The sequence below is a fragment of the Solea senegalensis genome, linkage group LG8 (assembly GCF_019176455.1).
Source record: "Solea senegalensis isolate Sse05_10M linkage group LG8, IFAPA_SoseM_1, whole genome shotgun sequence".
NCBI classification, from domain to species: domain Eukaryota; kingdom Metazoa; phylum Chordata; class Actinopteri; order Pleuronectiformes; family Soleidae; genus Solea; species Solea senegalensis.
The window spans coordinates 16,540,574-16,567,536 of NC_058028.1; the positions used below are offsets into that span (position 1 = coordinate 16,540,574).

Consider the following 26,963-nt stretch of genomic DNA (forward strand, 5'->3'; position numbering starts at 1 on the left):
TGTAACGAGACACACCTGCTGTGTGTGAACCTGACACCAGGTGTGGGTCATTAACTGATGCAGGAGCATCTGTCCAACAACAGAGAAAACCAACTCAGTATTCAAAAACATTTGCACTTCACTGTTATTGCCTAGGTTTTCAGACTTAGCAGGCCTCCAAGCTTAATTAAAGTTTGAAATAAACACAAGAGAATTGTAATTTAAAAAATAGTGATATAACCGAGGAAACACTGACTGTTGGAAGTAGCTGTAATTTCTCTGTGTTAAGAGTCTCAGTTGTGTTGTTGCAGCTACGAGGAAATAAGAGTCTTATCTGATGTGCTTGATCCTGGAGCACACTTTAGCCCAGATTATGGATTTCTGTAATCTCAGCACAGTGGTTTCAGATGACATTGAATCATTTACGCTCAAATCTTGCAATGCTTAACAACTGTGTGTGTGAGAGGGGGGCGAGCGGATCTGTTGCATATTTCTTTTTCCAAGCAACAGATCATGCAAAGTTATTCATTTGGATCTGATTTGACATTTATTTATTTTCCATTCAGTGCTGACCGAGCACTTAAAATTGCATGCGTCAATGCTTTTACTGGAAAAGATCTCACTCCCCAAAATAAAATCAATTAGGTGCATTAGGATTTTAGCTGTGCTGTGATGTAGATGCGAGGTTACTGCCCCCGTGAAGCACAATTACAGAGCTCACACGCACACTTTTCTTCCATTCACTCTCACACACAAGCACTCTGATGTTTGTGCTGAAAACACCGTTATTAACGGCATAATTCTGCAAATTATATCCTTCAACAAAAAAACCCAGCTAATGATGCAATTACTTAACTTCTAAGAAACGCTTAAGTCAGAAGATTTGTACAGCAGCGGTGGAATAAATCACGATAATCTCAATTCTCGCAGCTGCTTTGTCTCACTTTGTGGAAAAAAACAAAAACAAAAAAACAAACCGTTCCACACTCGTGTGTATTAACAAGTTGAAATATTTATTTAAAAACTGAAAAAATAAAAACAAACCCACCAACAAAGTTTTAGTATATCATACAAAGACATATTTCACTGTTGCTATGTGAGTATTTGTTTCTCTTTGACTACAGTGTGAGGCAGTTTGAAAGGCTGGCTGAGCTGGTACGACTACAGACACAGACCCCAGAGTGAGAGAGAGAGGGAGGTTAATACAGAAGACATGGGCAAGAAAAACTAAATACAACTACTTAAGTCCCTCAAGGTGCAGTTATCTTTCAAGACACTTAAAAATACACGAAACAAAAGTGGACGAATCCTCCTTTGTTTCGTCTTCCAATTTCTCAAATCAAATGTTGTGCTCATGTGAGGTTAAAGTAACAGAACTCTAAAATCAGGATTGAAAATGATTATACACAGACGTGGAGCCAACAGTATGTGTTTGTTTGAACCTGGTTGGTGCAGCAGATGAATGTTGTTGCATTGGAAGAAAGAAAACACTTCCGTGACCAACTGCTGCTCCATTTGTTTGACCAGTGTCTGTTAAATACCCAGAGTCGCAACTTTCGCAGCTGATGTGGAGCGTCAAAACGAAGTATGTTAACACAGACGGAAAGAGAAACTTTAAGAGAATCACAATCGCTGCGGTCAAACAGGAAGGAGAAATAAGGAGGCCAGGTTTCAAAATGGATGTCCGCTCATCTGGTGGTTTTTACACAAAGGCATGGTCCGTCTTCTTGCAGTCCGCGTTTAAAGTCAGGTTATCAGTCTCAGTACAAAAATCTGTTAAATAACGACGCCGTGTGGAAGAAATAATGACTTACATTAGTCAACAGTCACTGTTTTCTATCTCTAATTCAACTGTACGGAATCTTTAGATGCAAAAACGGATGCCATGTGAAGAAAGCAAGGGATTATTTCCAACAGTAAAAGGCTCATAGTTTTTATATACACAGCTACTTGGTCTCGAGGAAGCTAATGAGAACGCTGCAGTCTGTGTGCTGCATACGTCACGGTCCACTGTGGCACTGGCTGTTAGAGAAGGATTTAGAAAACAGTTTTTTTAGTTTAAAGAGGCAGGTGAATCTTTGACATTTCAATGATCGAGGTTTGTGCAGTGGGGCTCCTTCAAATCCAACAATGACAAACTTTTAAGGATTTACTTTTTCCTCTTGTGCAGATTTATCAGACCTGTCTCCTGCAGTTGCCCTGAAAGGATTATAATCCTCACCAGGAGAACAGTCATCATCCTGCTGGCGCCGTCATGACGTCTCTAGTTGGAGCAGATGCTTGCAACGCTGCGACAAACAACGCTGGATCCCGGCTCTACATCCAGAGCTGCTGCCGCTGTGACAGGAACCGAGGCGGGATCTTGAAATGTATTCAAACTTTCTGTGTTTGTTGCCAGATGTGAAGCAGCAGAAGAGCAGACTTTCCTCCCACTGCCCCCTTCTACTAACTTAAATGTCTAAAAAATGACCCCACGTCATTAGTGTTTTCAGCGACAACTGTTGACCTTCCCAGGATGCACTGCCACATCCAACCTCCGATGATGTAGCGCGAAGTAATTGGCAGTCTCACAGCTCATCAGGAGCAAGGCCAGTTTGTGTGCTATAGTTCCCTGTTTTGTTTTAAAGGTTTCCAGACAAACATCTGTTCAAATATAAACAGTCACAGTTGTTACAATGATGAGGAGGTGAAAGGCAAAAAGTCCAGTGAACCAGCACCTGCAGTGGTGTGGACTTAATAAGGTGATAATGTCACAGTGAGAAAAGACGAGAAAGGAAGCGAAGGTCAAACTGAGCAGCTCAGCTCCCTCGGCTTCAGAAGCTCGCCACCAACACACACATACACACACACACATGTTACACAGGAGCGCATGTGTGACAGAGACATGGTTTAGTGCCGGAGCAGACAGACAGCCACTCATCTCCTCTCTTTCTGCTGAGAGCTTGTTCTATGTGCGGTCAGTCCTGGGGGTTTCTTGAGAAGACCTTGTGCTTGTATCGTCTCTGCTGTGATTCCTCAATAAAAGAAGAAGAAACGGAAAAAGATGACAGAGGAGGAGGAGGACAATAAATACTCTGAAAAACTGAAAGCGCCACTTTCCACCAACACAGTCCAGGGCGAGAGGCAGAGGGAACATGAGGCTGTGAAGTCGGGCTGCACTCTCGGCTTTTCTCCCCACTTCTCGCATCCATTTCTTTCCTACTTCCATCAAACCCCGCCCTCCGCAGGGCCCTTCAGTGCCATCCGTCAATGGAAGCTTCCGGACATGGGTGGAGGAGCAGGTTCAGAGAAGAAGCACCTTTTTGTTTGGCTTGGATCACAAACAAACAAAAAAGAGAAGAGGAAAAACAAAAAGGAGAGAGACTGAAGACAGAAGCCGGTCTTTTGGCAGAGGAAGGGGGGGCGAGGTGGAGTGGAGGAAAGGTCTCAACCTGTGCCTGTGGAAAAGACAGATTGAAGTCTTTTTTTTTTTTTCTTTCCTTAATGTAAAGTATTATTGCTCTTTATGCTCACCCTCATCACTCTCGCCCCAGCCTTCTGCTGCTCCGGCCAGCTCATAATGCTTCTTCCTCAGTTCACCGAGACGCTCTCGCTCTTTCTGCAGACGAGTCTCCAGCTCCAGAACTAGGACCTGGGTAGGCGCAGGGAGCGGGGATCACGCATGGAAATGCAAAACAACTTTTCTGTATGATAACATTTCTTAAGATTTACGAGGGACGTTGCTTACCTGTGCATCCATCTCCTGTCGTTTAATCTGTGTGAGAGTCATGCTGGAGAAGTCCATTGTGTCTGGAACCACAAACCAAAGAAGCAAAACGTTGACAACATTTAAGATTATCTACAGTAAGTCTGAAAGGAGAGCAAGTGGTCATTTTGTATTATGATTAAATAAAACATTAATACTCTAGTATTGTCAAGCAAAACTCACTCACCTTTTTCTTCAATCTGGGACTTCCCAGACTTGGTGGAGGCCACGACGCCGGCAGTGGCCTGTGTGACGCCACGGGACGCCTGCTGCAGGCGTCGCAGGTTGCTGCTGTCTTTGTCTGCTTTAACCTGAAGAGTAAGTAAGTAAGTAGGTAAACATATTCACCATGGAATTGTTACTTATATCTGTATTCGTCCAACAGTGCTAGTTCAACAAATAGCAAACCATGTAAAAATCAGGGTGTTCCTGCATGTTGTAGAAGTTGTCCTGCTCCAGCACACCTGATTCAAATGCTCAGCTGATTAGCAAGCACTGCAGAAGCCTGATAACGACCCAATCATTGGAATCAGGTGTGTTAGAGCAAGGACTGCGTTTCACCAAGACCAGGATTGAGAAATGCTGATTTTAAATAATCCCGTCGTAGTCTTCTTGTACAAAACAGCAGTTTTGACCCAAAAAGACTCCACAGACAAACTACTAGTTATATATTCCTTGCTTACCTTAGAGGCAGCTACTAGCTGTGCTGTGCTGGCAGCTATTTCATGTGAACACACCATCAACTCCTCATATTTCCCTTTGCCCTGCACCACCAGATCAGCAGCATCCCTGGAAAGACACCACACAGTGCAAAAATGAAGTGCTGCAGTGTAAATACAAATATTTCTCAGTCTGGCTTCGTGGAGATCGCATGCGGCTCGGAGACATTCCGGAGCTGCACACAGGAAGTAACGGGAAACGACAGCATCACTGCACACACAGTAAACCGAGGCGGCCGCAGAAAGCACAAAGAAACATCCACCGAACGTTTCAGAATTCTACTTGTTCAGCACGCTGATGGTACACAGCGCTGTATACACACAAATGCTCCCTCTGTAAAAAAAAAGTTACATACTGTAGATTTAAGCTGTTTTTTTTTTTTAATGTTGTTGAGTTAACTTTGATCTTGACCTAACAAACTTTGTCCTGAATTATACAGTTGTGTGCAAAGGTGTTTGCCCCCTTCCTGAATTCTTATTGTTTAGCATGTTTGTCACACTTAAATGTTTCAGCTCATCAAACTTTAAAATTTAAATATTAGTCAAAGACAACACAAGTTAACACAATGTGTTTTTTAAATGAAGGTTTTTATTATTAAGGGAGGGAAAACAAATCTAAACCTACATGGTCCTGTGTGAAAAAGTGTTTGCCCCCTAAACCTAATAACCCGTTGGGCCACCGTTTGCAGCAACAGCTGCAATCAAGCGTTTGCGATAACTTGCAATGAGTCTTTTACAACGCTGTGGAGGAATTTTGGCCCACTCATCTTTGCAGAATTGTTGTAACTCAGCCACATAAGAGGGGTTATTCTGGGTTCTTTTGTGACCTCTTAGATGAGTCGTCGCTGCGCTATTGGGGTAATTCTAGTCGGCTGGCCACTGGTCCATGTTTTCTCCATTTGTGAATAATGGCCCTCACCGTGGTTCTCTGGAGTCCCAAAGCTTTAGAAAGGTCTTTGTAACCTTTTCCACACCGATAGATGTCAATTACTTTGTTTCTCATTTGTTCCTGAATTGCTTTAGATCGCGGGCATGATGTCTTCCTTTTTTGGGATCTTTTGGCTGACAGGTTCAATTTAAGCGGTCTCTTCATTCAATAGGTCTGGCAGTCATTTTGTGTTAACTTGTGTTGTCTTTGTCTAATATTTAAATTTTTTTGATAATCTGAAACATTTAAGTGTGACAAACATGATAAAAAATAAGAAATCAGGAAACACTTTTGCACACTGAGCAGTCCTTAATTCGTACGTCATAATGTAAAACCCTTTAGCACCGTGTGGGCCTTGGAGGTATTGCAGGTGTTGTTGGCCTCTGAAGTTTGACGGGCTCTGCTTTAGCTATCAGGACCCAAGCAAATAATAAGAAAGGGAAAAAGCTGTAAATGGCTCATTATTTCAGAGCTGGGTAAAAACGACACCTTTGGTTAGAATATAAATATAAACTGATAAAGAAGGTAGAAAAAGACAGCGAGCAGACGTTGTGATGGCGCAACAGAAATATGTTGTCACTTTCATTTGGACACTATTTTAATGCTTGAATGATTCTCCCTGTATCAGTGGAACAGCAGACATTAGATAAGGTTACTGGAGATTTCAACTTTTTATGCTGATATCCTCAGACAAGACAGATTTGTGTTAAGTGTCTTTTTCTTTGTCTTTAAGTGTGTGTTCAGTTTAGATGTGTGTTGATTTTCTCCCCCTTTCCTCCTCTACTACACTGAGTGGGAATCATGTTTTTTGTACTGTGGAAATATGATAAGTAATAAACAAGAAAAGCTTGGATCAGTGTTTTTGTTTACTTGATAAAGAACACACTGCAGTGAGTGGGAGGTACTCTCGTGTTAGGACTGGGACTTACACCATGACTGTTGCTCCCCATCCCACTGCTTTGGAGGCAGAGATCAGGCCCTCAGTCCAGCGGGAATTCTTGGCATAAAATTCCTTCATGGAGGCTGCCCCCTGGTGGACGAGAGAATGAATATATAACAACAACTGTTATATGACCCACTTTTGACCCACACAGTTAATGTGCCAGTCATATCACAGTGTTTAGACACCTATCCTAAAAATGTAGGCTCACTAGCACACAGCATCGGACCTCAGAGGCCCTCAATGTACTGTCAAAGTAAATAGATTTGGTTCTAATCTATCTCATGAAAAAAAACAAACACTTGAGATGATTAAATCTTAGGAAAATAAAAAATTATCACACCAGAGAAGCTGGAACAATCATCACAAAATACTGGTGTCAGCTCCAGTCGTTCACACAGAATCTGTTCCTCAAACTGTAATTAAACACTACACATGCAATAAATACATAAATACTGACACATCTACAACACGACTGGAGGGAAAACTGTCAGTTATGAACTACAGGAAGAACGAGCAGCCGTAATAACGCACCCTGCCGCTCTCCACAATGTCTCTTTGCAGCTCTTTGGAAGACAGGACGAGCTCCTTGATCGCCTGCATCAGTTCTGTGCACGAGGCCAAGATCCTGCAGGGGGCGACAGAGCAGAGGAAATGCACACACGGTCCTGCTGTAACTCTCCATGGAAGCTGATGATTATAAATCTCTCATTTAGCTCAGAACAGAGTCTGATCTGCTGCGTCTGTGCCGATGTCCTTCAGCTATTGAGACTTTAACCACAATAAAAATGCCATCAAACCAAATGTGCAACAGTTATGTTTGAAACAGAGCAAAACAGAGAGCAGTCTCGTCTCCTCTCAGTCCAACGATTACATGGCCCATGCACCACTGACCTAAATTCTCAAAGCAGTGTTTGTAGCTGCAGCTTTGTTTCCATTCATAATTGTCTCTCGCAGCATTGGTACGGCGGTAATTGAGAAAACAGCACTTTATATCAATAATTAACTTGGTGAGAGAGAGCGCCGTTTTAATTTACTGAGAGTCGTCACACGGCCTTTATGTGTAACACACAAATAACACATGAGTGTGAACATAGTAAATGTAGGAAAATTCCTGCAACAGCGGATGTGTTTAAGCCTCTGCAGCTATTAACAGCACACTGTACAGTGACCCTTAATAGACTTAAAGTGGACATATTATACCCTATTTCCCCCATTAAAATAGTTCCCTGGTGTCCTAATGAACATGTCAGTGACATGCTTTGGTCAAAATACCATAAGGATGAAGAATCATAGTAGTTCAATAACCCTGCTAAACCCGCCCCTTTCAGAACGCTCGGTTTTCGTGCAAGGTCCCTTTATATGCAAATGAGACACAGGCAAACACACACCCACTTCTTCCAGGGGGTTTCTGATTTGTCCTCTTTACAGCGCTTTACAGCTCTATTCGTCTCCCCCTCCCTCCACTAGTTCTCTGACAATATCAACATGGCAGCGTGCGCAGAAAACAGCGAGAGTGCCGTCACAGGAAGAGACGTCCTACATAAGGATCGAGCCGAACAGTGCCGAACTGTAAATCTGTTAAAAACACTTATGACTGCTGATCACCACCGCTGATCGCCAGCGGCGCGCTGAATAAACTGTATGTTGCTGTATCAGACCGGAGACTGTGCTCCGGAGACCTCACCACCGCTGACCACCTCCGGTGCTCCGGCGAGCTGGCGATCACCGTGTAACGCGCTACCGCTGTATCAGACAGTCTCCGGTCTGATACAGCAACATACAGTTTATTCAGCACGCCGCAGTTTAGGCTATCGGTGACACAGAGAGTGCAGCACCGCTGCACAGAGAGTGCAGCACCGCTGATCTGCATAAACAGCTGCTTTATGTGATTGTATCAGACTGAGTCTGTGCTCCGGTCATGGAGGACGTACTGAACAAATATGTTTAATTAGGACGTGTCAGAATGGTCAGTTATGAGCTCTATGTGATCTTTTCTTATCAATGTGTGTGTTTGTACTTCGGTGAAATACGTCCCCTGACTAAATACGGCGACCACTGGCCGCAGTCTGATGCGAAGTGGTGCGAACACAAGTTTGCTGACTTTGTCCGGCACATTAGCTTCATATATAAAATCCTCTGTAAAACACTGTGCTCCACTGTGCAGCCACCAACAGCACACTTGTCCCTCCACGTTGACATAATACCGCTCTTCCTCCCTTCGCCTGCACTCTCGCAGGGACAAGGTGGAGCTAAGGTGGAGCTTGCGAAGTAAACGTACTGGTGGGGCGGTAACATTCGCGGTGAAATGCGCATGCTGACGTCATAAGCGCAGGGAATTCAACATCGAGCGTTTTATCGCCTATACTTACACTAAGCGGAACCACGAAAACATGACTGAGTATTGTTTTTCCACACTTTGGCGACTGGTAGGGCCCCCAGAGTCCCAAATATCAGTATTAAAATGGTTAAAAATTTGATTTTGCATAATATGTCCCCTTTAAGTCATTTTTAACTTGCACTTAACAGTTTGTAAAAATACTACAGAAATAAATCCTGCAGGTTCAGACTTGTCAGAAATGTCATGTGACCACTTGGCGGCTAATGTTTGCCTCTGATTAACTGTGTGATCAGCTTTTTCATAAAAAAAACAAGAGCTGGAGAATAATCACTTCCACAATCTTCAGATTTCTTCTCTTTTTTGTTTCGTTTGTTGCAAAGAAAGTTATTGCTGTTCTGCATTTTAGCCACTGCTGGTTTCATATGAAACCGTTTCTTCTTAACCACAAAAAAGCAATCAAATAACAGAAAGGATTGTTTTGGGGTGAACCGAGTTTCTATTTTAGTGAAGTGTGATGTTCTTGAAAGTGTAATAATGGTGGATTATGTTTGAAATGAAGTCACATCCCAACTCTAATCTGCATTTTACCTCTCGTTGACTTCCATCTTGACTCCTGTATCAACTGCTCGAGACTTGTTTAGCATTTCCTGTTGGAGGACACAGAGACACAGAGACACAGGGGAGGAATTGAAGTGGTCAGTGTTGCAAAGTGAAAACGGGGGCAATGTTTTCACACAGCACGCAAAGACCGAGCAAGAACATTTAAATATACATCTTCCATCAGGTGATTACGCCCTCACACACAAATACACACACTTAAGCACCTCTATCCTGGCAGCAGCCGATTCCACAGCAGCAGATGTGGCAGCCATTTCCTGCTCCACAAGGTCTCCCAGCTCCCCCTGCTGCAGCTCCAAACCACGAGGACGCAGTTTCTGAGAGAGTGGAACCAGGAGAGGGACATTATTGAAATATAACAAAAGTAGAGAATATCACACAGCAACTGCAGCTACAGTGTGAGCATGTTTTACAAGGGCTAGGGTTTCAAATCTACCCTGACAAAAATGGAAATGTGAGATGTCATGAGTGGTCTCTGATGGCTTTTGAGTAATGTGAAGGCCTGTTGTCCTAATTGCACTCATTTAGATCACCTGTGCCGAGTGAGTCTTCTTAAGGAGCGCTGTGATCACACACACACACTCTCTCTGCTCTCTTTTATGTTTGGTCTGGTTTAGTAGCCTACTTTCTAGATCTTCTTTTATACCTTATAACACTCCCACGCCCACGTTTCACCCACTCGCCATATCTCATCTTTGTAGTATTAGTTCTTAATGAGTTTTGATTTAGTTCAAATCGGGTTCAATAAATAAAATCATTTGTTACCACTTGCTGTGTTTATTCTTTTTTGTTGTGACCTCCTGAGCCGGGGTTATCATAACAGTGAGCAGATCCAACATGTTTATGTAGGAAATTCAACACGCCATTGCTAAAAAACAAAACATGCCATTGTCAAGGCAGCAGCATTAGCCTCTTTATATTCTATTATTCTGGGAAATAGTTCAGAACACTCTGCTGAAAGTGTGAATTGTGTGCCAGTTAGCCGTTTTGACTTTAGTTACACCTTGGTGTTCTACCTCACCAAGAAATGGAGACATCCCACACCTACGAGCAGGTGTGCAAAATGAAGGGTTCACACCTGGTATTAACATCCGTCCTCAGTGATCCGATCACATGCATACAGCCCGAAGTAGGACTGTCAACACTGACATCAAATGCGTCCCACATAGGGTTGAATCTGATAACCACGCCCTTTATTTAAATCCACACTGACTTCAATGGATCTTATTGTAAAGAATGAGTCTGCTGTCACCATGGTTGTGTGTGTCTTTCTCAGGGTTGATATTGTAGCAGTGGCTGCATATTAATGTATGTATCTAGCCATGATCAGATCTCCCAGGACAGATGATAATCCAGGGTTTGAACAGGGTCTGAGTGGCAGGTGCAAGGGGCGAAATGGGATTGGTGATTTGTGTGTCACAGTCCAAACCTCTGCAGTGGCGTGGATGGCCTCCAGAGCTGCCTTCAGTTTGCTGTCGTCAGCTGCAGCCAGGTCATCCTGCTGCTTCATCTGTTCCAGCAGAGACAGCGCCTCGGCCCCACACTTCTTTACACTTTCTGTCAGAGCTGACAGGGACACAGACAAGGACAGAAGGGAGGACAGTGGTGTTATCACCCACGTATCTTAATTATAAACAACCAAACACATCTGTCCTTGTTCTAAATATGATTTATGCCCAGTTTGATATGAAAATAGCATAAATGTGTCCTCTGTAACCTGGCAGCTGCAGCTGTAGAGATAATTATACCAACGTCCCCTCAAGCCAAGTGTCGACTCACAGCCTCTCTTACTGGATAAAGAGGGAAACTGAAACTCCCTATACAGCAGCTGTGGAACTGTGTTTTTAGATACAGGACAACCATCTGATTTGCATCTAAGCTGTACACAAACATTTAAATACAATAGCTCAAGCGCTCTTTAGATATTTTTGCAAAGTGGGAATATTTCGGGTCAGTGCAAATCACTCCCTGACCAGAGCGTCATCTTATTTGGGCATGTTTAGACCTACCCAGGCTGCTAACATCTCCCGAGAGAGTAAATTCTGCAAACATTACTTCTGTATGAAGTCAGCAAACACTCTAATGGTGCATGTTTTGGCTGAACTTCTGTTGCGGGGACTATTTAAAGAGCATTTTTTTCATTGCAGTGGAAATGCTGCAGCAGGACATTCCCAGTAACTGAGATTACACTGCTCAAGTTCACTGTCCATGTGCAACACATCAAGACAAATGGACTTCACCTGAACATACACACACACACTTACCATCACCTTGCTCCACAGGCACCATGTGTGAGGTGGCACTCCCCTGAACGATGGTGTCTCCCACCAGATGGCCACACTGTGTCACCACTCGCAGCAGCTCGCACACACCTGGACAAAACAATACAAATTAAAGTGAAAGTAAATACACACACACTTGTTGAATTATTCATTTTCTCGGTCTTTGTGTTACTGTACCTTCTGGAACTGGACCGAACAAAAAGCTAAATCAGCACAGGGGTGTGGGGGGGGTTCTATTTATTTCACCTTAACCATAAACAGTTACTGCCTAACCCCAACCTTAACCTTAACCTTAACCTAACCAGGAGCAGGACAGCTTCTGTTATTATCATTTATCTTAAAGATGTCCCATCTTCAACTTGAACAGTGATCTATGAAAGCGTACTCCATTTACCTAAACAAACAAATCAGCTCTGTTTTTCTGAATTCATTCTAAATAGAATTGAATTTGAACCAAACAGGTGACAATGACAACTTCCCTGTCACTAGAATAAGAATAAATTACCCAAACAAAGCAGTAGCTGAATATGTAGTCATTTTTCACATGTCATTAAATGCACAGAGCTAAACTCCTCCCACCTGTGCTGTCTGTCATGAAGGCCTCTCTGGCCGAATGGAGTCGATCCATACAGTCTAAAGAGGCCTGACACCTGGACGCTAGGTAGTCTGCAGAGATGAAGGAAACATGTGTACACAGCACTGGTCAGTGGTTCTTCACAGGTCACAGCAGCATCCTTGTATATTTAAAGCCGCCTACCGGCAGAGCTGGTGCAGCTGATGTGTGCCGGGTCGTCGATCTGAGCCAGCGAGTCCCGGATGATTTTCTCTGCCTCTTCCACAGCTCCCTGCAGACTGGACCAGCGAGCTGCAACCAGCTGGCTCTCCAACGTCTGCTCCCTGCTCTCCTGTGGACGCAAAACAAGCACCGACCACGTTAATTATCCACTTGGATCAGATATTGGACAGAAAAATATAAATAGTAATCAGCAAAAAGCCTTTTAGCACAAATGTGTTGTTCAGAAATGGTCTAAAATGACTGTATCGGACCACTATCGGAGATACTCGAGTTTGTGATATTGGTATCAGACACAAAAAACTGGTATCGTACCATCCATAAAAATAAAGATATTTGTCAGGACACAATGCATGTTGGTGCTGAAACCTCAGTTAACAGTCCAGTGTGTAAGAATTAAGAAATAAGGAAGGTTTGTTGGCAGAAATTGAAAATACTCCCCATAAGTATGTATGTATAAGTGTTTATTTAATTTTAAATAAAAATAGCTTGGTTTTCAGAGCCTTAGAATAAGTTATATCTTGTAGAACTTTGGGCAAGGGCCTTTTGCAGCCATGTTTTTCCAGCAGCCCCGAATGGACAAACCAGCCAGAGGGTGTGTCCTGCATTTTGAAGCTGGAACTTAGAATGCAAACACAGGAGAACGGCTCCACCAACATAAACACACGCTTTATGTGAAGAAAACTATAGAGCACAAGGAGGAGTGGAAGATGTGAAAGAGATCTATACATCCTTTCTAATATGAGAAGGCCACTGTAGGTGTAGGGGTCTCACAGTCTCACCGTTAGAGGTCACGCTGGACACAACCTGGACCTTTAAATCACAAAAAGACAACCCTTCACCTTCTCATTGAGCTGATTCTGCAGGGACTCCGCTGTCTTCACCCCACTCTCCCTCTCAGTCACCAGCGAGCTTTGGACCCGCTCTAGCTCCTGCCCCTGGGCCACCAACTCCGCCTCCACCTTTGACAGGGACTGCACCAGCTCGGCCTTCTCAGACTGCAGGGTGGCAAGCTCGGTGCCGAGTGCTTCGCTTGACTGCATGAAAGAAACAAAAGACACAGGGTTAAAGCAATAAAGACGGGGAAGGAAAAGGGACAAAGACGACACTGTGGCTGTCGTGTCAGGATGTGGTATGATAATAATCATCTTCAGCTACTTATTACAACAACACTGGCTCCATTTAAGTCTCCAAAGAGGTTTGGGTTGAGGTCAAGTTCACAATTAAAGCAACTTGTGGTTGCACAACTGGGCTGTAAAGCAACAACCATTAATTATGGTGACAGAGTGAAGTGACATCACATCCTGTGCACTCAGGGTTTGTGAGATGAAGTAATTAATCTATTGTAGCTCATCTATAGCTATATAGTTCTATAATGAGAAAGGCAGGTGAGAGACTTACAGCCTGAGAGCCAGCAGATTCCACACAGAGAGGAGGGGGGGAGTGTTGAGCGAGGAAAGAGAAACAGGAATGTTAAAAATTTGATTTCTGTGACAGGAACGAGTGAGAGGCAGACACTGGGGAATGAGATGGGAGAGATGGGAAAGTGGGCTGCTCTATGTGAAGGGCTATTGAAATTAGAGGGATGGAGGAGGACAGGGGGAGTGACAGGGCTGATGTGTAGTAGCTACGAAAATAGGACTGAGGAGTGGGAGGCTGAGAGACACAGAAGAGGAACAAGGAAGTATGCGCAGGGAGATAATGGAAAAATGTGAAACCTTAGGGAAAAGACAATCAGGATTTATTAGTTTATCATTCCATGTTAAAAATATTCCATGTTTGTAATTTTTTTTTCTATTGCTCTTGCAATAGAAAATCCTCCTCCACTGAGGCAGAACATGAGGGACCAAACATCAAAATTTAAACAATGAATTAGAAAAAGGTGAAATGCATGAACTGAACAGAAGCACAGTTGTTTTCTACGACGACAGCCCATGACCAGAGGTGTGTGCAAATATAAGCCATCGTAATTCGACTATAACAGCCAGAATCTGGGATCTGTTGCTGTCGTCATCAAAATGTGTTCTCGGAAAATCTGATCCCACATACAGAATTGTATTCTCTTTTAATGTGTGTCCAACTTCCTTCGTAGGAGAAGGAAGAGGATTCTGACACATCTGATTCATGTGGAAAATAATGCGGCAAAAGCGGGGTGTGAACGAGATCAATCGAGTAATTGATGACTAGAAAAGGAGTGTTGTTATTATTATTAGAACACTTCATAACTTTAATCGTTTCTTTTTAGGATGACATCAAATTTGGACCCTTGTGTATAAGTTCAGCAAGATCTACACAGAGATGAGAGTGACCTGCTGTGACGAGGCCACGGTCGACTTCAGGGCGTCCAGCTCCGCCCGGCTGGACACCAGTTCCCTCTGAATCTCCTGAAGATGCTCCAGCTGTTCCCTTTCCTAAGCAAGAAAAGACCAGGGCTCACTTCAGACAGCTGAAATTCACTCAGTTTGGAAACACTGCGATAGCATTTTGAGCACTGAAAGCAAGTATTCCTGAATTTGTATTAAAGTGCCTTGTTATATTAGCTCTGTATACATGCAAGACTGGAGTCTTACAGTTCAATCACTGAGATGAAAATACAGGTATAAACACAGGTGGTATAAGTGTTTAGCTGTGATTAAGAACAGGTCATTCATCCTCACCTGTCTGTCTGCAGCCTCCTGAGCCGTTTTCACCTTCTCCTGCATCTCTTTCCTCACCGTCTCCACCTCATCCTGTGCTGCCCGAGCCACCGTCACCTGCCGGGTCACCTCCGCGTTCTACAGACACAAAGGACACAGATGCACACGTGCAGAAAAAATAATTAGCACAAGGCTGTGTCCACAAAACAAAAGGACACTGAGAGGAGAACTGAGAGGGTCAATCATACTGAAGCCACTTTTTCAAAAGTCTTCACAGTCAGCATTACCATGAAATAAGCTGATTTGTACAGAGCCCCAGACACGACATGTGGGGGACACGGGACTCCAGTAATTTGTGGCCACGAAATAGGTATAACATGTGCACAAAATACTAATTCATAATATTAATATCATTCCTATGAATTACCTTGAGAGCTGTGTAAGCAAAAAGGGACACAAGAGGACTGAATCTGCACAATGGACAGAGAAAGTGTAATTGAGTTTCATTTTAGACTGGGAACGAATTACAAAGATTGCAAGGAATCATTTTTACAGAATTATTACACAAATTAATATTTTGTGTTCACGTTATACTTATTTTGTGGCCACGAAGTAGAGTTTTCTTTTCCCTAATGTCATGTCTGGGGCTCCGTAGATTTGAGCAAAACATTACAATGATGCACTCATAACACAGTAACACTAACAACATCGAGCATCACATCAACGACAAACTTTACCTTTTTAAGAAATGTGAATCTGTAGGTTAGCATAATTCATTTTTAAATGTTTTGATGCAACAAGAATACAAAACAAAATGCAGCAAAAAACCATTCTGACATTCTGAGTGTGACTAATGCATGTTAGCAAAAAAAGTATAATTGAACTTAGGGTTTTGTGGATTTATGAGCATGAACAAGTAAGTCTGTCTCGTCTTCCTCACCTTCCTCAACAGGTCTGCGTGACTCTGAACCAACTCTGTGTACTTCTCCTTCAGTTTGGTGTAGCGCTGCTCATTGGCCTGAGCTTTTTCTGGTGACACACATGAAGACAGACGGAGACAAACGCCGTCACTTTTAACTGCAACACGGTCATAATTTCACACACAATGTGACAAAGTGAAAGCAAAAGAGCATCGACTGCTCCATCAATTTACTCTCTATCTCCGTCAGACTCCGCTGCTCCTTTTCCGTGTCCTCTCTGACCCTCCTCAGGTCGTCCAGCTCGGCCTTCAAGAACTCGCTCTCTCCAAGAGCCTGCAGCCTCAGGTGGCTCTGTTCGGCAAGCTCCGCCTCCAACTCGCTGATACGCCCCCTCAGCACCTGACACAACCGACCGCTCTGTTGACAGATGGAGAGAGAAAAGACGAAAAGTGCATAAATGTCTCAGTAGGTTTGTGTTCTTTTGTTTTCTTCTGTGTGAGACAACGGGGTTAAACAAGGCTGTTGGATTCTTTACCTCCAGTCTGAAAGACTCCAGCTCGTCTTTGAGGGCCTGGATCTCCCTTGTCAACTGTTCAATCAGTCGATCTCTGACGGACACAGAAATGTACATGAATTCTTCACTGTGTTTGTCATTTTCTGTATAGTTACAGTCTTTAAATAAAAGAGAGATTTAGCATCTCACTTGTCGTCCTTGCGCATGCCGTTCTGACTGTTGAAGTTGAACGGGTCTATAGCAGCCGATGTGCCGAACAGGTCGTCGAACTTGGTCTCCACAGGAGCCTGGAGGTTTAAAACAAGAGATTTTAGAGGACCATAAAGAAGAATTCAATGAAATATGTGCGATAAAACTGAGACTGTTTTGATCTTTCCCTTGTTATTATTTGAGTAACTTATTATTATTATTATTATTGTTAGTTACTTATTATTATTTTAGGAAACACAGTCACGTTATACATCCGCCAGTTTCTACGAAGCAAGAATAAGAATGTCATTATCAGCCACATCGTACTGCTCCTGCACCAGGTGCTTTGCAGCTGAAGTGTGGATTGAAAATTATCTCATTATATCAAATTCCTCAAGAAGGAAAAATATGTTTTTTCTCAAGATCCTGTCCACAGCCAGCTGACATTCCAGTTTAAAAATAAACCAGATGTTGAGAGCAATTTTACAAATCATTTGTATTTCATCACTGAACGCACTCATGATGAGACAAGAAGCTTCACAGTTACAAAACAAACCGATAAGAACACTGAGGGACACTTGTCTTGTGTAGTTACCGGCAGTGAGGGAACATCTGTGTCCACCAGGTCGTCCGTCTCTGCCATGTGCTCGGACTCGGGGGAGGAAGATTCGGCAGGGATCACAACCACGGGGCTGATGTGCTCTGACAGAGCTGACGCACGCAGGAAGTTAGGAGGGTTCTGTGAGGATGACAAACAATCCAAGTCTAATCATCGCGATATTCAAAATAACACTCTTTAAATAACTTCTGAAAACACAAAAGCATTTTAGGAATTTTACCACGTCTTATTTCTTAAAAGTTTTTTTTATTATTTTTACTCTACCATTATTATAATTTTTTTATTTGATATTATTTATGTGTCTTATACTTGAATTGCAATATCTTGCTGTTTTAAATCGAGTAACTTTGCTTTGAAAAAGTCTTGTAAACTGCTTTTCTTTAATTATTCTTCTATAATATATTAAATTATTCTTTAATATATTATAATTAGTCACTCATTCACTCTTTATCCTCCATATGAGGGTCGCAGGGGGCGCTGGTGCCAGTTAATTAAAACTATTTGTTCAGTACTTCCTCCATGACTCCGTCTGACACAGTCACTGCACTAAAATACAGCGGCAGGGTTTGTGATGCCTGGGTCGCTATCAGCAGTGCTGTCGCTAAATACAGCAGACTGCTCTGATTTCCCTGGTAATTGTTGGAGATGAACCCATGTTTTTAGGAGTGTTAAGTCTTTTTAACTGATCTACATTTCAGCATTGTTCGGCTGCCGGACGTCACTTCCTGTGACGGCCACTGATTGGTCAGTCTGGCGACATCACGCATAGCATCACCTCAGCTCGCTTGGAAGCTCGCCAGAGATACTGGTACCTGGTCCAGGTACTATGCTAGTGGAAACGCAAATTAACCAATTTAGAGTGTTCAATTTTCTTTAATTACTATTATTACTATCATTATTATTAGTAGTAGTAGTATTGTATGTAGCAGCCAGAGTTGGGGGATTTGAGTCACATGACTCGACTCAAGTCAGAAAATGTGATTTGACTAACACTGACAAATGTCACATCTTGACTTTGACTTCTTATTCATGACTTATGAGGTAACTAACTAAATAGACAGAATTCTATATTATTTTTTAAACATTGCAACTTGATTCATACCTACATTCTAAAGTGCAAGCTGCAACTGTTCATGCCATGACCACCATCTTTGAACTGATTTAAGTGAGGAAACTTAGCGAGATCATGACAATTTCACAGAACTTAACTTATGACGAGTTTGATTCTCACAACAGTGTCTTGGGACTTGGGATTTGCACATGGGACATTCTCCCACCTCTGGTATCAGTGTGTATAACCAGACAGTAAACACTGGCAGAGCAGATTAGTAAGATAATTCAGGGTCTTGTGGTTAAGTAACTAGTACACAAAGTAAAAAATATCAAAAGGTGGACCTTTGTTTTGGAAATGAATGAAATCATTGATCGGAGACCTAAAACCAGCTTGTGTTGCATGTGAAAAATATTATTATTATGTTATTAGTGAGGGCAGTCCTCACCTCAGGCAACTGTGGGATCTGAATCAGCCTCTTGAAATACTGCAAGTTACTAGAGCGATAGAACAGACTCTTTAACCTGAAAGAGAGAGAGTAAGGAAGAGAGGGATGAGAACAGGCAGAAGGAAAATCAGAGAGAAAATTCATTCAACACAGCTCAATACTATGAGCTCAGTGTTGGAGGGTCACACTCAGTGAGAGAGCACTGCACGGTGACAGCCTGGTTTTCTGCAGAGATGTGAACTTTCGTACTTTTTAAACTGCTCCTGGAAACGATCTCTGTGGCCCTGGAGAGTGTCAGCTGGAAGGCCTGCAGGTGCACACAAAACACAAACGTCGTCAGTGCTCAGCCACGCGAACTGCCCGGACACATGTTGTGATTCGTGTGAAAGCGCTCCTGTTCCTACTTTATCTGCTTCATCAGCTGGCTCTTTTAAAGTTTCACAGACTCAAAGTTCTTCATCTCCAAGAAAAATGTGCCACGTCTTTAAGTCTTTACAGAAATGTCGCGCCAAGTTTAATTGTTGACACCCGTGTTTCTGTCGCACAGGCTGTTCAAGATGTAGATGTAAAACTGGAAAATATTCAATGAGTATTTGCAACATTTATTGATGCAGCTGCTTTGGAAAATAGAAATAAACTAAATACCCCACACTATGCTCTTGCTCAGCATCACAATTGATTCATTTAAGAAGTGTGAGATATTTAGTTCCTACTGCAGGAATCTCAACTCAAATGCTGCTCAAAGGCTCAGGGCCTTGTGCAAGAGCCACAAACAGATTTGTTCATCAGTGGCACAGATTCAAAAGAACTTGGAACAATCATATTTGTGTTTTGAGGGCGGAGCTTTGACATGAGAGCAGACAGGAAGGGGTGGGGTCACTGATGTGGGGTGTATTGATTACATCTTCCAGGCTTTTCTTTTCTTTTCTCTTCCTTCTCCCAGACAACTATATTTATTGATGCCTATCTGAATGTAAAGAGGATATCAACCAATAATAATAATAAACACAGAGAGAGTTGTATATAGCTGTTAGGCTAGACTGTGTGTACTCATTTTGACAATAATTAGACTGTAACTGACATTTCTTTAGGGCTGCGATAATTCATCGATTCATGATAAACTAAATTACTACTAAACTACTATTATTACTAAATATTTACTTTGCATTATTTCACCTTTTTGAGAGTGAGAGAGAAACAGAGACAGAGAGCGATAAGGTGTGTGTGTGACTCACAGGAGTGCAGCTTAAACAGTAGCTTTACAGTGTAATCATACAGGTGGCTGGAGTCCAGGATGACTTGAATAAGTGGAGCCAGACGACACTGACCCGCTGCCGTTACCGAAACCGATCGAGACATGTCCAGGGAACTGAATACTGGGAGAGGAAAAACACACACACGCACACACATAAGATCAATAAATGCATTCATAAAGATCAACACACACACACACACACACAGAGACTTGTGTGAGCTCAACAGATTAGCTCATACTGAGGCTCATCAGTAATCAGTCAGGTGCTGCTGTGCCAGTTGTTCTCTGTTCAATTCCCTGTGGCTAAATTTAGCTTATGAACAAAAATGAAAGCAATACACAACTCAGTTTTGCCTTGAAAAAGGAGTTTAAAGTGGAGTGGAAAAGGAGCCGCAACCTGAGACACTGAGAGGATTGTCTCACGCTCCCTCTGCCTCCATCATTACACCCCTCTTTCATTTCCCTGCTGTGCTGCTCACACTAGCGCCACAGCCAGACCCTGAGAGCCTCTGTGCACTGCAGAGGTGTGGTTTCCTGCACAGCTAGACAACACACACACACCTAAGGCATGGTCCCTGATGTAATGCTTTTAAAATACCCAAGACAAGCGGAGGAAGCTGATGTAAGCGTTGAGATTTTAAAGTACATGATTTAATCTCAGAAAGAAACAGCAATGTTAAGAAATATGAAGTCGTATATGGAAAGGTTGTCCTGAGAACGAAAGCAGAGAAGTATTCTCTGCTTGAGGAAGCGGAGGGGAGGAGGGGGAGATAATATTGTGATTAGGAAGCAGAATGAAGGGCATGATAAACAGAAACCAGAATTTAATTTCCTCCCCCTCAGCTAGAAATAGGTGCATGCAGTTTTTCCAGTGTTTCTTCTGGACTCCTGGTCAAATCCCAGCCATCTATTTTTAGGTCGGCCCATTCTCTGGGACACATTAACCTGAGATGACTCACTCAGACAACAACAGGGGCGGAGCACAGTATGAAATCACAAACAGCCGTCACACACACACACACACACACACAAGCAGACGGATGATGACATCCAGCCATGTCTATTTGTCTGTACATCTACTAGACCCTAGATTAGAATAACTTACCACCCAGGAAGAGGTTGAGCTCACACTCCAGGTAGTCAAACATTTCTACAGTCAACTGGAAGCTACAGAGAGAAAGAGAGAGATATTATTGTCCAAACTTAAATATACTGGTCTGTTTAAGGGTATTTTATGTTTTACATATACTTTAGGCAAAAGCCTTGCTTTACGGAAGCCAGCATCTTGCGTCGCCGTGTTTCTACCGTGGTCTGAACAAACCAGCCAGGGCCTGCATTACACATTTTGAACTCAAGGCTAATTATACAAATGAAGATGAACTATGTCCTTTTGTTGTGCGTGGGACACCGTAGTTCTCTGATGCACTTGTATAATATAATAAAGTAGTGAGCGGAGGAGTCTCATCATCAGAGATCACTCATGCTTTAACACTAGACCTTTAAGTCAACAGCAGCAACGTTATAGATGTTCTGTTTATTTTCACTTACACTTTATATCAATGCAGAGCTGCAGAGCTACTCACGAGATAAGAAATGTTCTCTGTAAAGCACAGTGATTCTTAACATGAAGGTCCAGAAGTTGATTCAAATTGTTGAAAAAGAAAAACACCGTATTCTTTTGAAATACCAGATCATTTCACCTCTGCAGGGCTCAGAAAATCCAAAGGAGATCAATGACGTGACATTAAATGTTGCACGATTTACACAAATGAATTTCAACAGAAGCGCACACTGGATAACACTTTTGACATTTACTTATGACTTTCATCCAACACAAAGAAAATGTGAATACACAGAAATCATAAACTGCGATGAAATATCATCACCACGACGACTGAACAAAGCAGAACAATAAATAAACTGAATCATATTGGATGAGTTGTTTTACTTCGTCCTTTTAAAATAATGAGCCATATCACTCGATTAAAATGATCAAAACCCTAAAAATGTTTTCTCTTTTTAATTCATACACTAATCTTGTTTCAGAATAAACCCCTGGGGCCTGTTCAAGACTTATTTATGACTATGAATGGCTTCATTTAACTGATTTCATATGTGAGTGGCAGATGTGATGCATTGCAATTAAAGTGTTCCCGCACTTTGATTGCATGCGGTTACAGAAAAAACAGCGTAACTCGTTGACACGGAGGATCCTGCAAACAACAGCGACAAAGAAGAAGCCACGCGTCACACTCACAAGTTGTTAACGTCGTTCTCGCCCGCCTCATCGAGCTGTCTGTTTGACATCTGCAGGTTGCCGGGGAAACGAGGGTTCTGAGGGAGAAGACAAACAGGAGACGCTTTAAACTCAAATCACACACTTCGGCAGTTCAGGTGGTTTTCCAGAGATGGTAGAGTACAGTGGTTGGTTTATTTATTTATTTTTCTGAAAGAAGGTGAACCAAACCTGACCGTCACTATAAAGCAACTTATTTCACACACAATTAAGTCATGTGATCGAATTCTAAGATTTCTTATTTTATTTATTTACTTAAGGAAAGGGATAGCGCATTTTAATAAGTAATACAATGTAAAATATGCCAGGCTGTAGCCTGAGGCTACTTTCCACCTGTAGTCCCTCGGCAGGTCGATTAAAGCGAGACCTGAACGCTTCTAACACCAGTGACGGCAGAGCCTCTTTAATCCCTCAGGTTATTTCATTGTTTTGATAGTTGCTGCTGACAAACTCTGTCCCTGCAGACTGACACACTGTACATCCACTGTGACCGCTAATCCCCTGCCGTTAAACACGGGTTAAAACTGCATCACTGAAGTTTAACAGACAATATCGCTATTCGAGGTCCTGTGATTAAGGCCACGTTGACACCTGGCATGTGCACACATGTAAATTAATGCCCTCCTCACACTGAAAAGGCTTTTATTTTTTATTTTTAGATAATATGGCAATCAGAGTTAATATTGTGGCGGTGACAGCGGACAAATGCTGTGAAACTGCCGCTGGTCAGAAGACGTCAGCTGACTCAATTAAGTGGACAAATGTGTCCTCAAACCACCTCCATGTCTGTTTTTTTGTGATCAGATATGAGGATACAGTGGGGACACATTAGCATGACCTGACTGTGATCAGATCACTGAGGACAGATGTGAACACATTTGATTCCGGAAGTTGAAATAAGATAACATGCAGACTTTGATTACTTGTAACATGTGGGTGACTGTTGATTGACTGACCTTTATCAAATGTGGGATAAGGGGATTTTCATTTCTGCCCGTGTGAGCTCAATTATTTGAAAAGAATCCTCAAAACTGGTCAAACTACATATTGAAATATCACTCTTGTACATGCTTCCACACAGTTAGCAAACACTGGTAGGAGAATTGTGAAGTAAAAGCAGATCAGACTGGGTTTAAGAATTAACTTCCAGTCCTTCGCAGAGCAATGACTAACCACATCTTACTGTGATGACATCAATGCTGCCTTTTGGTCCATGCACTATCCTAGTCAGCTGTCTCAAAAAAAGCTACATTACAGAATCTTGAGAGGCCATTAGTGTTAAAAGCCAGAATTTTCTATGAAGCTGCCCTTCCCTTCCCTTCCCTTCCCTTCCCTCTCCTCTCCTCTCCTCTCCTCTCCTCTCCTCTCCTCCACCACCCGCAGAGCCAAGCTGGCACTAAAAGGAGAGTCTGAGACAAAGATAATGAGCGATGAGGGAGACCGGCGCTGGGTTTTTATAGGCCGCACTGACTCACTTTGATGTGAAATTCCATTTTGGTGATGAGCATTTTGAGGTAGATGCTGCACAGCTTCCCATAGCCTTCGCTCAGGTGTCCCTGGGGATGAGACAAGACATTTAGAGGAATGAAGTGGGATGTGATCAAAGTCTTCTTTTGGGAAGACGTGTGACATGTGGAGATTTTTTTGGCACAACAAAACTGTTCTTACTGCCGGACTAACAACGCCACAGCACTTTTTTTTACTGCAAAAACACTGGTTGAGCTCCTGTTTGGGAGGGTCTATGTAGCAACAAGAGTCTTCTGTGACAAAGTTGAATATGCCCCAATATTCTGCCAATTGCTCTCACTTCCTTTTTCCTTGAGCCGAGGAGCTCGAGTGGTTGTGACACAAGAGGAAAGAGAGGCCACAACCTCGAATCACAGAGACTAAGCTTCCTGTATCCTCCTGCCTCGAGACATCAGCAACAAAACTGAGTGATTTAAGAAAACAGCAAGAAGTCTGTTTATCTCCTAAAGAATCAGTGGTGCGACACAGACCACCAGGGAGTCTTTGTTCTGAATTTGTGGCTTAATTAAATGCAGTCTAAAAGAGACCTGTGCTCACTTTGAGCAAACATTATCACCAATATGACCATGATTCATCTTTGTCAGAATAAATCTGTGACATGACACGACACACGACAGTGTTGGGCAGTAATGTATTACTGTAATATTAAGTAATATTCTAACCTTTTAGTAATATGTAATAGGTAACTTATTTCTGTGTAACATGACCAACACCAGGCATACTGTATGCCTAAAAATATGACCACTCGGGTACAGTGCTGCGTAAACCGGAAGCTGATTCTCTTTATCTCTCTCCTCTGCTGTCGTTTGCATGATTTCAGATTTTGTTCTGCTGACGAGGAACAACAACGGTGAGAAGTCCAACGACACAGTGAAACCGAGTGTTCACAGGGCTTTTCATTCACAGATGTGAACGCGTCATCATTGTTTCCAATGTTCTCCTTCTCGCCCTTCCAGATTAAAATGCCGAACAGTTTTCAGACTAAAATGGAAGCAGCAGCTTTTTTTAATCTACACATATATATATATATATATATATATATATATATATATATAATCTATATATATATATAAACGTATATATATATGTACATACATTTTATTTTATTTTATTTTTTCCTTTTGGGGGGCAAAAACAACACTGGGGTTGTTTGAACAGAAGGCATTTTTGGAGCCAAAATTATGTGTGTTACTGATGTGACCGTCGTCACAACACCATGCTGGCAGGTGACACCACTGACATTCAGATTCTCTGTTTTTACACTAGCGTTTGACACAGGCCACGTTGTCTGTCATCTCCCTGGGTGTCACTTATCCTGTATGTCTGCAGAGATTTTATGTATGAAATACAAGCAATCACAGGAGAACTAGCAGACTGATTTGAGCAGTGATTGTCCCCCTGGCAGAGAGACAGGTGAGATAAAAGTCCCATCTGATTAAATGTTCCATATCCCTGCATGCTGTGACATGACTAGAGTAATGCAATAATATCAGTGTCCTTACCCACATCCTGCTCATATCAGTCAAATCAGCCTTGTTTCTCATGGAGTCCTTTATCACCTGGAGGAATGAGAGCAGAGACAGAGCAGCAGAACACGGATTAGGGAAAACAAAAACATCAAATGTAAAGTATTTTGTGTGACAGTGTGCTAGTGTGTGTGCGGACACTAAGAATGCAGATTGTGTTATTTTTCTGTCGTGAGATTGTAACATCACGTACGTTGGGGTGTCCGTCTCGCAGCAGCTTGTGGAAGACATGGCAGAATTTCCAGCAGAGCACTGCGTTACTGGAGAGAGGAAGCCGGTTGACTGCTGCCCAGAAGGTGTGGGCGCCTTTCTCATGATGCGTTCCCAGGATGCAGGGTGAAGGGGACAGTCAAGGAGCACGGGGATGTTCATCACGTGACATTAATCTGACTCATGACTTGTGTCACATCACTCTTTTTCTCCTCTCTAAACAAAGATTAGACTCTGATACACCGTCACACTTAAAAACACACATTTATCACTTAACTGTGACTTTATAAGATATTAACTAGAACTTCATATCTTTTTACTAATTCGGCTGTCAATTTTATCCCTGTGCCACAGGTGCAACCCCGGTAAATTACTATGGGAATAATACACAACTCCTTATATGGACATCCTGGGCGTGTGTGTTTATAGGTCACATATTCAAGCTTTAAAAAATGTGGTGTTTTTTCATCTTCGTGCAGAAGTCACAAAATTAGACCGTTTTTCTTTGAACTTGTGAACTTTGAACTGTGAGGTATTTCCAAATTTCACAAATTCAATCCGATTTTTTTTCCATTTTTATTACTTTTTGCTCAGGTGTGTTTATGTAGTTGGTGAAAATGAAGATTGCCTAGGTCGTGCTGGAAAAAAAAAGGATATAAGACACTCTATATTGCATATTTGTATACCCTATGTATATACTGTAAGTTTAAACATAGTAATGGGAAAAAGCAGCCGAAATGCTCTGTGTTCTAAGTGTTAACTAATGTTACAGCTCTCCTCTTTCCTTACAAAACATTTTATACTTGGGCTGGCCAAAAATATTATCACCCTTTATTTCCCCCCAAAATTGTCTGATATGGACAATTGTCATGATAAATGTCAGATAATAATGGCCAATAATTCAGCAACAATATACCTTTCTTCAATCGTAGTTCTAAAAGCTGAGGTAAATCTCAAAGTGTGTTTGTACAATGCATAGCCATTATTTTTGATAAATTGAGCAATAGTAATGTTGTAACATGACAAAACTATATTGTGATAATTACCATTATTGACTAATTGCCCAGTGCGTGGTGAAGCAGAAATGGGAAACAACTAAGTCTGTTTCACACATGGCTACGTGACGGGGTTACATTAAGTTAGTTGTTGTGCTCTTGCACTAACATAACCCTCCAGTCACAGCGGACGGCCTCCTCACACACACACACACACACACACACACACACACACAGATGCAGACACAGACAATATGAGGATATTCCTGGCATGTTTCTCTTTGACAGCAACCTCCTGTGTGTTGATGGCCTTATTGATGCTGACAGCCTGTGAAGAGGAGGAAAGGAAAAGGGGAGAGAATGAGAAATGCAGAACACAAATCAGTCCACAGCTTGTATTTTTTACACTCACAGCAAAAACACAAAAACAGT

At 42.3% G+C, this 26,963-nt stretch overlaps 1 protein-coding gene across 5 annotated transcripts in view; it reads right to left on the reverse strand.

Moving 5' to 3' along the window:
* Positions 1 to 973: 973 nt before the first annotated feature.
* hip1 (huntingtin interacting protein 1) overlaps positions 974 to 26,963 on the reverse strand; it is a 48,506-nt gene continuing 22,516 nt past the window's right edge. For 3 of the 5 annotated variants that reach the window (XM_044031731.1, XM_044031730.1, XM_044031729.1), the window contains exons 2-32: positions 26,796 to 26,859; positions 25,520 to 25,662; positions 25,303 to 25,359; positions 23,749 to 23,829; positions 22,235 to 22,311; positions 21,083 to 21,144; positions 19,958 to 20,098; positions 18,972 to 19,029; positions 18,723 to 18,798; positions 17,200 to 17,343; positions 16,605 to 16,702; positions 16,437 to 16,509; positions 16,135 to 16,318; positions 15,922 to 16,010; positions 15,003 to 15,119; positions 14,655 to 14,756; positions 13,747 to 13,749; positions 13,188 to 13,382; positions 12,310 to 12,457; positions 12,132 to 12,218; positions 11,535 to 11,642; positions 10,700 to 10,836; positions 9,477 to 9,587; positions 9,241 to 9,299; positions 6,846 to 6,939; positions 6,301 to 6,401; positions 4,408 to 4,513; positions 3,912 to 4,035; positions 3,707 to 3,768; positions 3,493 to 3,610; positions 974 to 3,416 (exon numbers count right to left, since the gene is read on the reverse strand). In XM_044031731.1, coding sequence (XP_043887666.1) covers positions 3,406 to 3,416; positions 3,493 to 3,610; positions 3,707 to 3,768; positions 3,912 to 4,035; positions 4,408 to 4,513; positions 6,301 to 6,401; positions 6,846 to 6,939; positions 9,241 to 9,299; positions 9,477 to 9,587; positions 10,700 to 10,836; positions 11,535 to 11,642; positions 12,132 to 12,218; positions 12,310 to 12,457; positions 13,188 to 13,382; positions 13,747 to 13,749; positions 14,655 to 14,756; positions 15,003 to 15,119; positions 15,922 to 16,010; positions 16,135 to 16,318; positions 16,437 to 16,509; positions 16,605 to 16,702; positions 17,200 to 17,343; positions 18,723 to 18,798; positions 18,972 to 19,029; positions 19,958 to 20,098; positions 21,083 to 21,144; positions 22,235 to 22,311; positions 23,749 to 23,829; positions 25,303 to 25,359; positions 25,520 to 25,662; positions 26,796 to 26,859 — 3,030 coding nt within the window. In that variant the 3' untranslated portion in view covers positions 974 to 3,405. The remainder of the gene's footprint in view (positions 3,417 to 3,492; positions 3,611 to 3,706; positions 3,769 to 3,911; positions 4,036 to 4,407; positions 4,514 to 6,300; positions 6,402 to 6,845; positions 6,940 to 9,240; positions 9,300 to 9,476; positions 9,588 to 10,699; positions 10,837 to 11,534; positions 11,643 to 12,131; positions 12,219 to 12,309; positions 12,458 to 13,187; positions 13,383 to 13,746; positions 13,750 to 14,654; positions 14,757 to 15,002; positions 15,120 to 15,921; positions 16,011 to 16,134; positions 16,319 to 16,436; positions 16,510 to 16,604; positions 16,703 to 17,199; positions 17,344 to 18,722; positions 18,799 to 18,971; positions 19,030 to 19,957; positions 20,099 to 21,082; positions 21,145 to 22,234; positions 22,312 to 23,748; positions 23,830 to 25,302; positions 25,360 to 25,519; positions 25,663 to 26,795; positions 26,860 to 26,963) is intronic. The other 2 variants (XM_044031728.1, XM_044031726.1) reach the window with 1 other exon arrangement.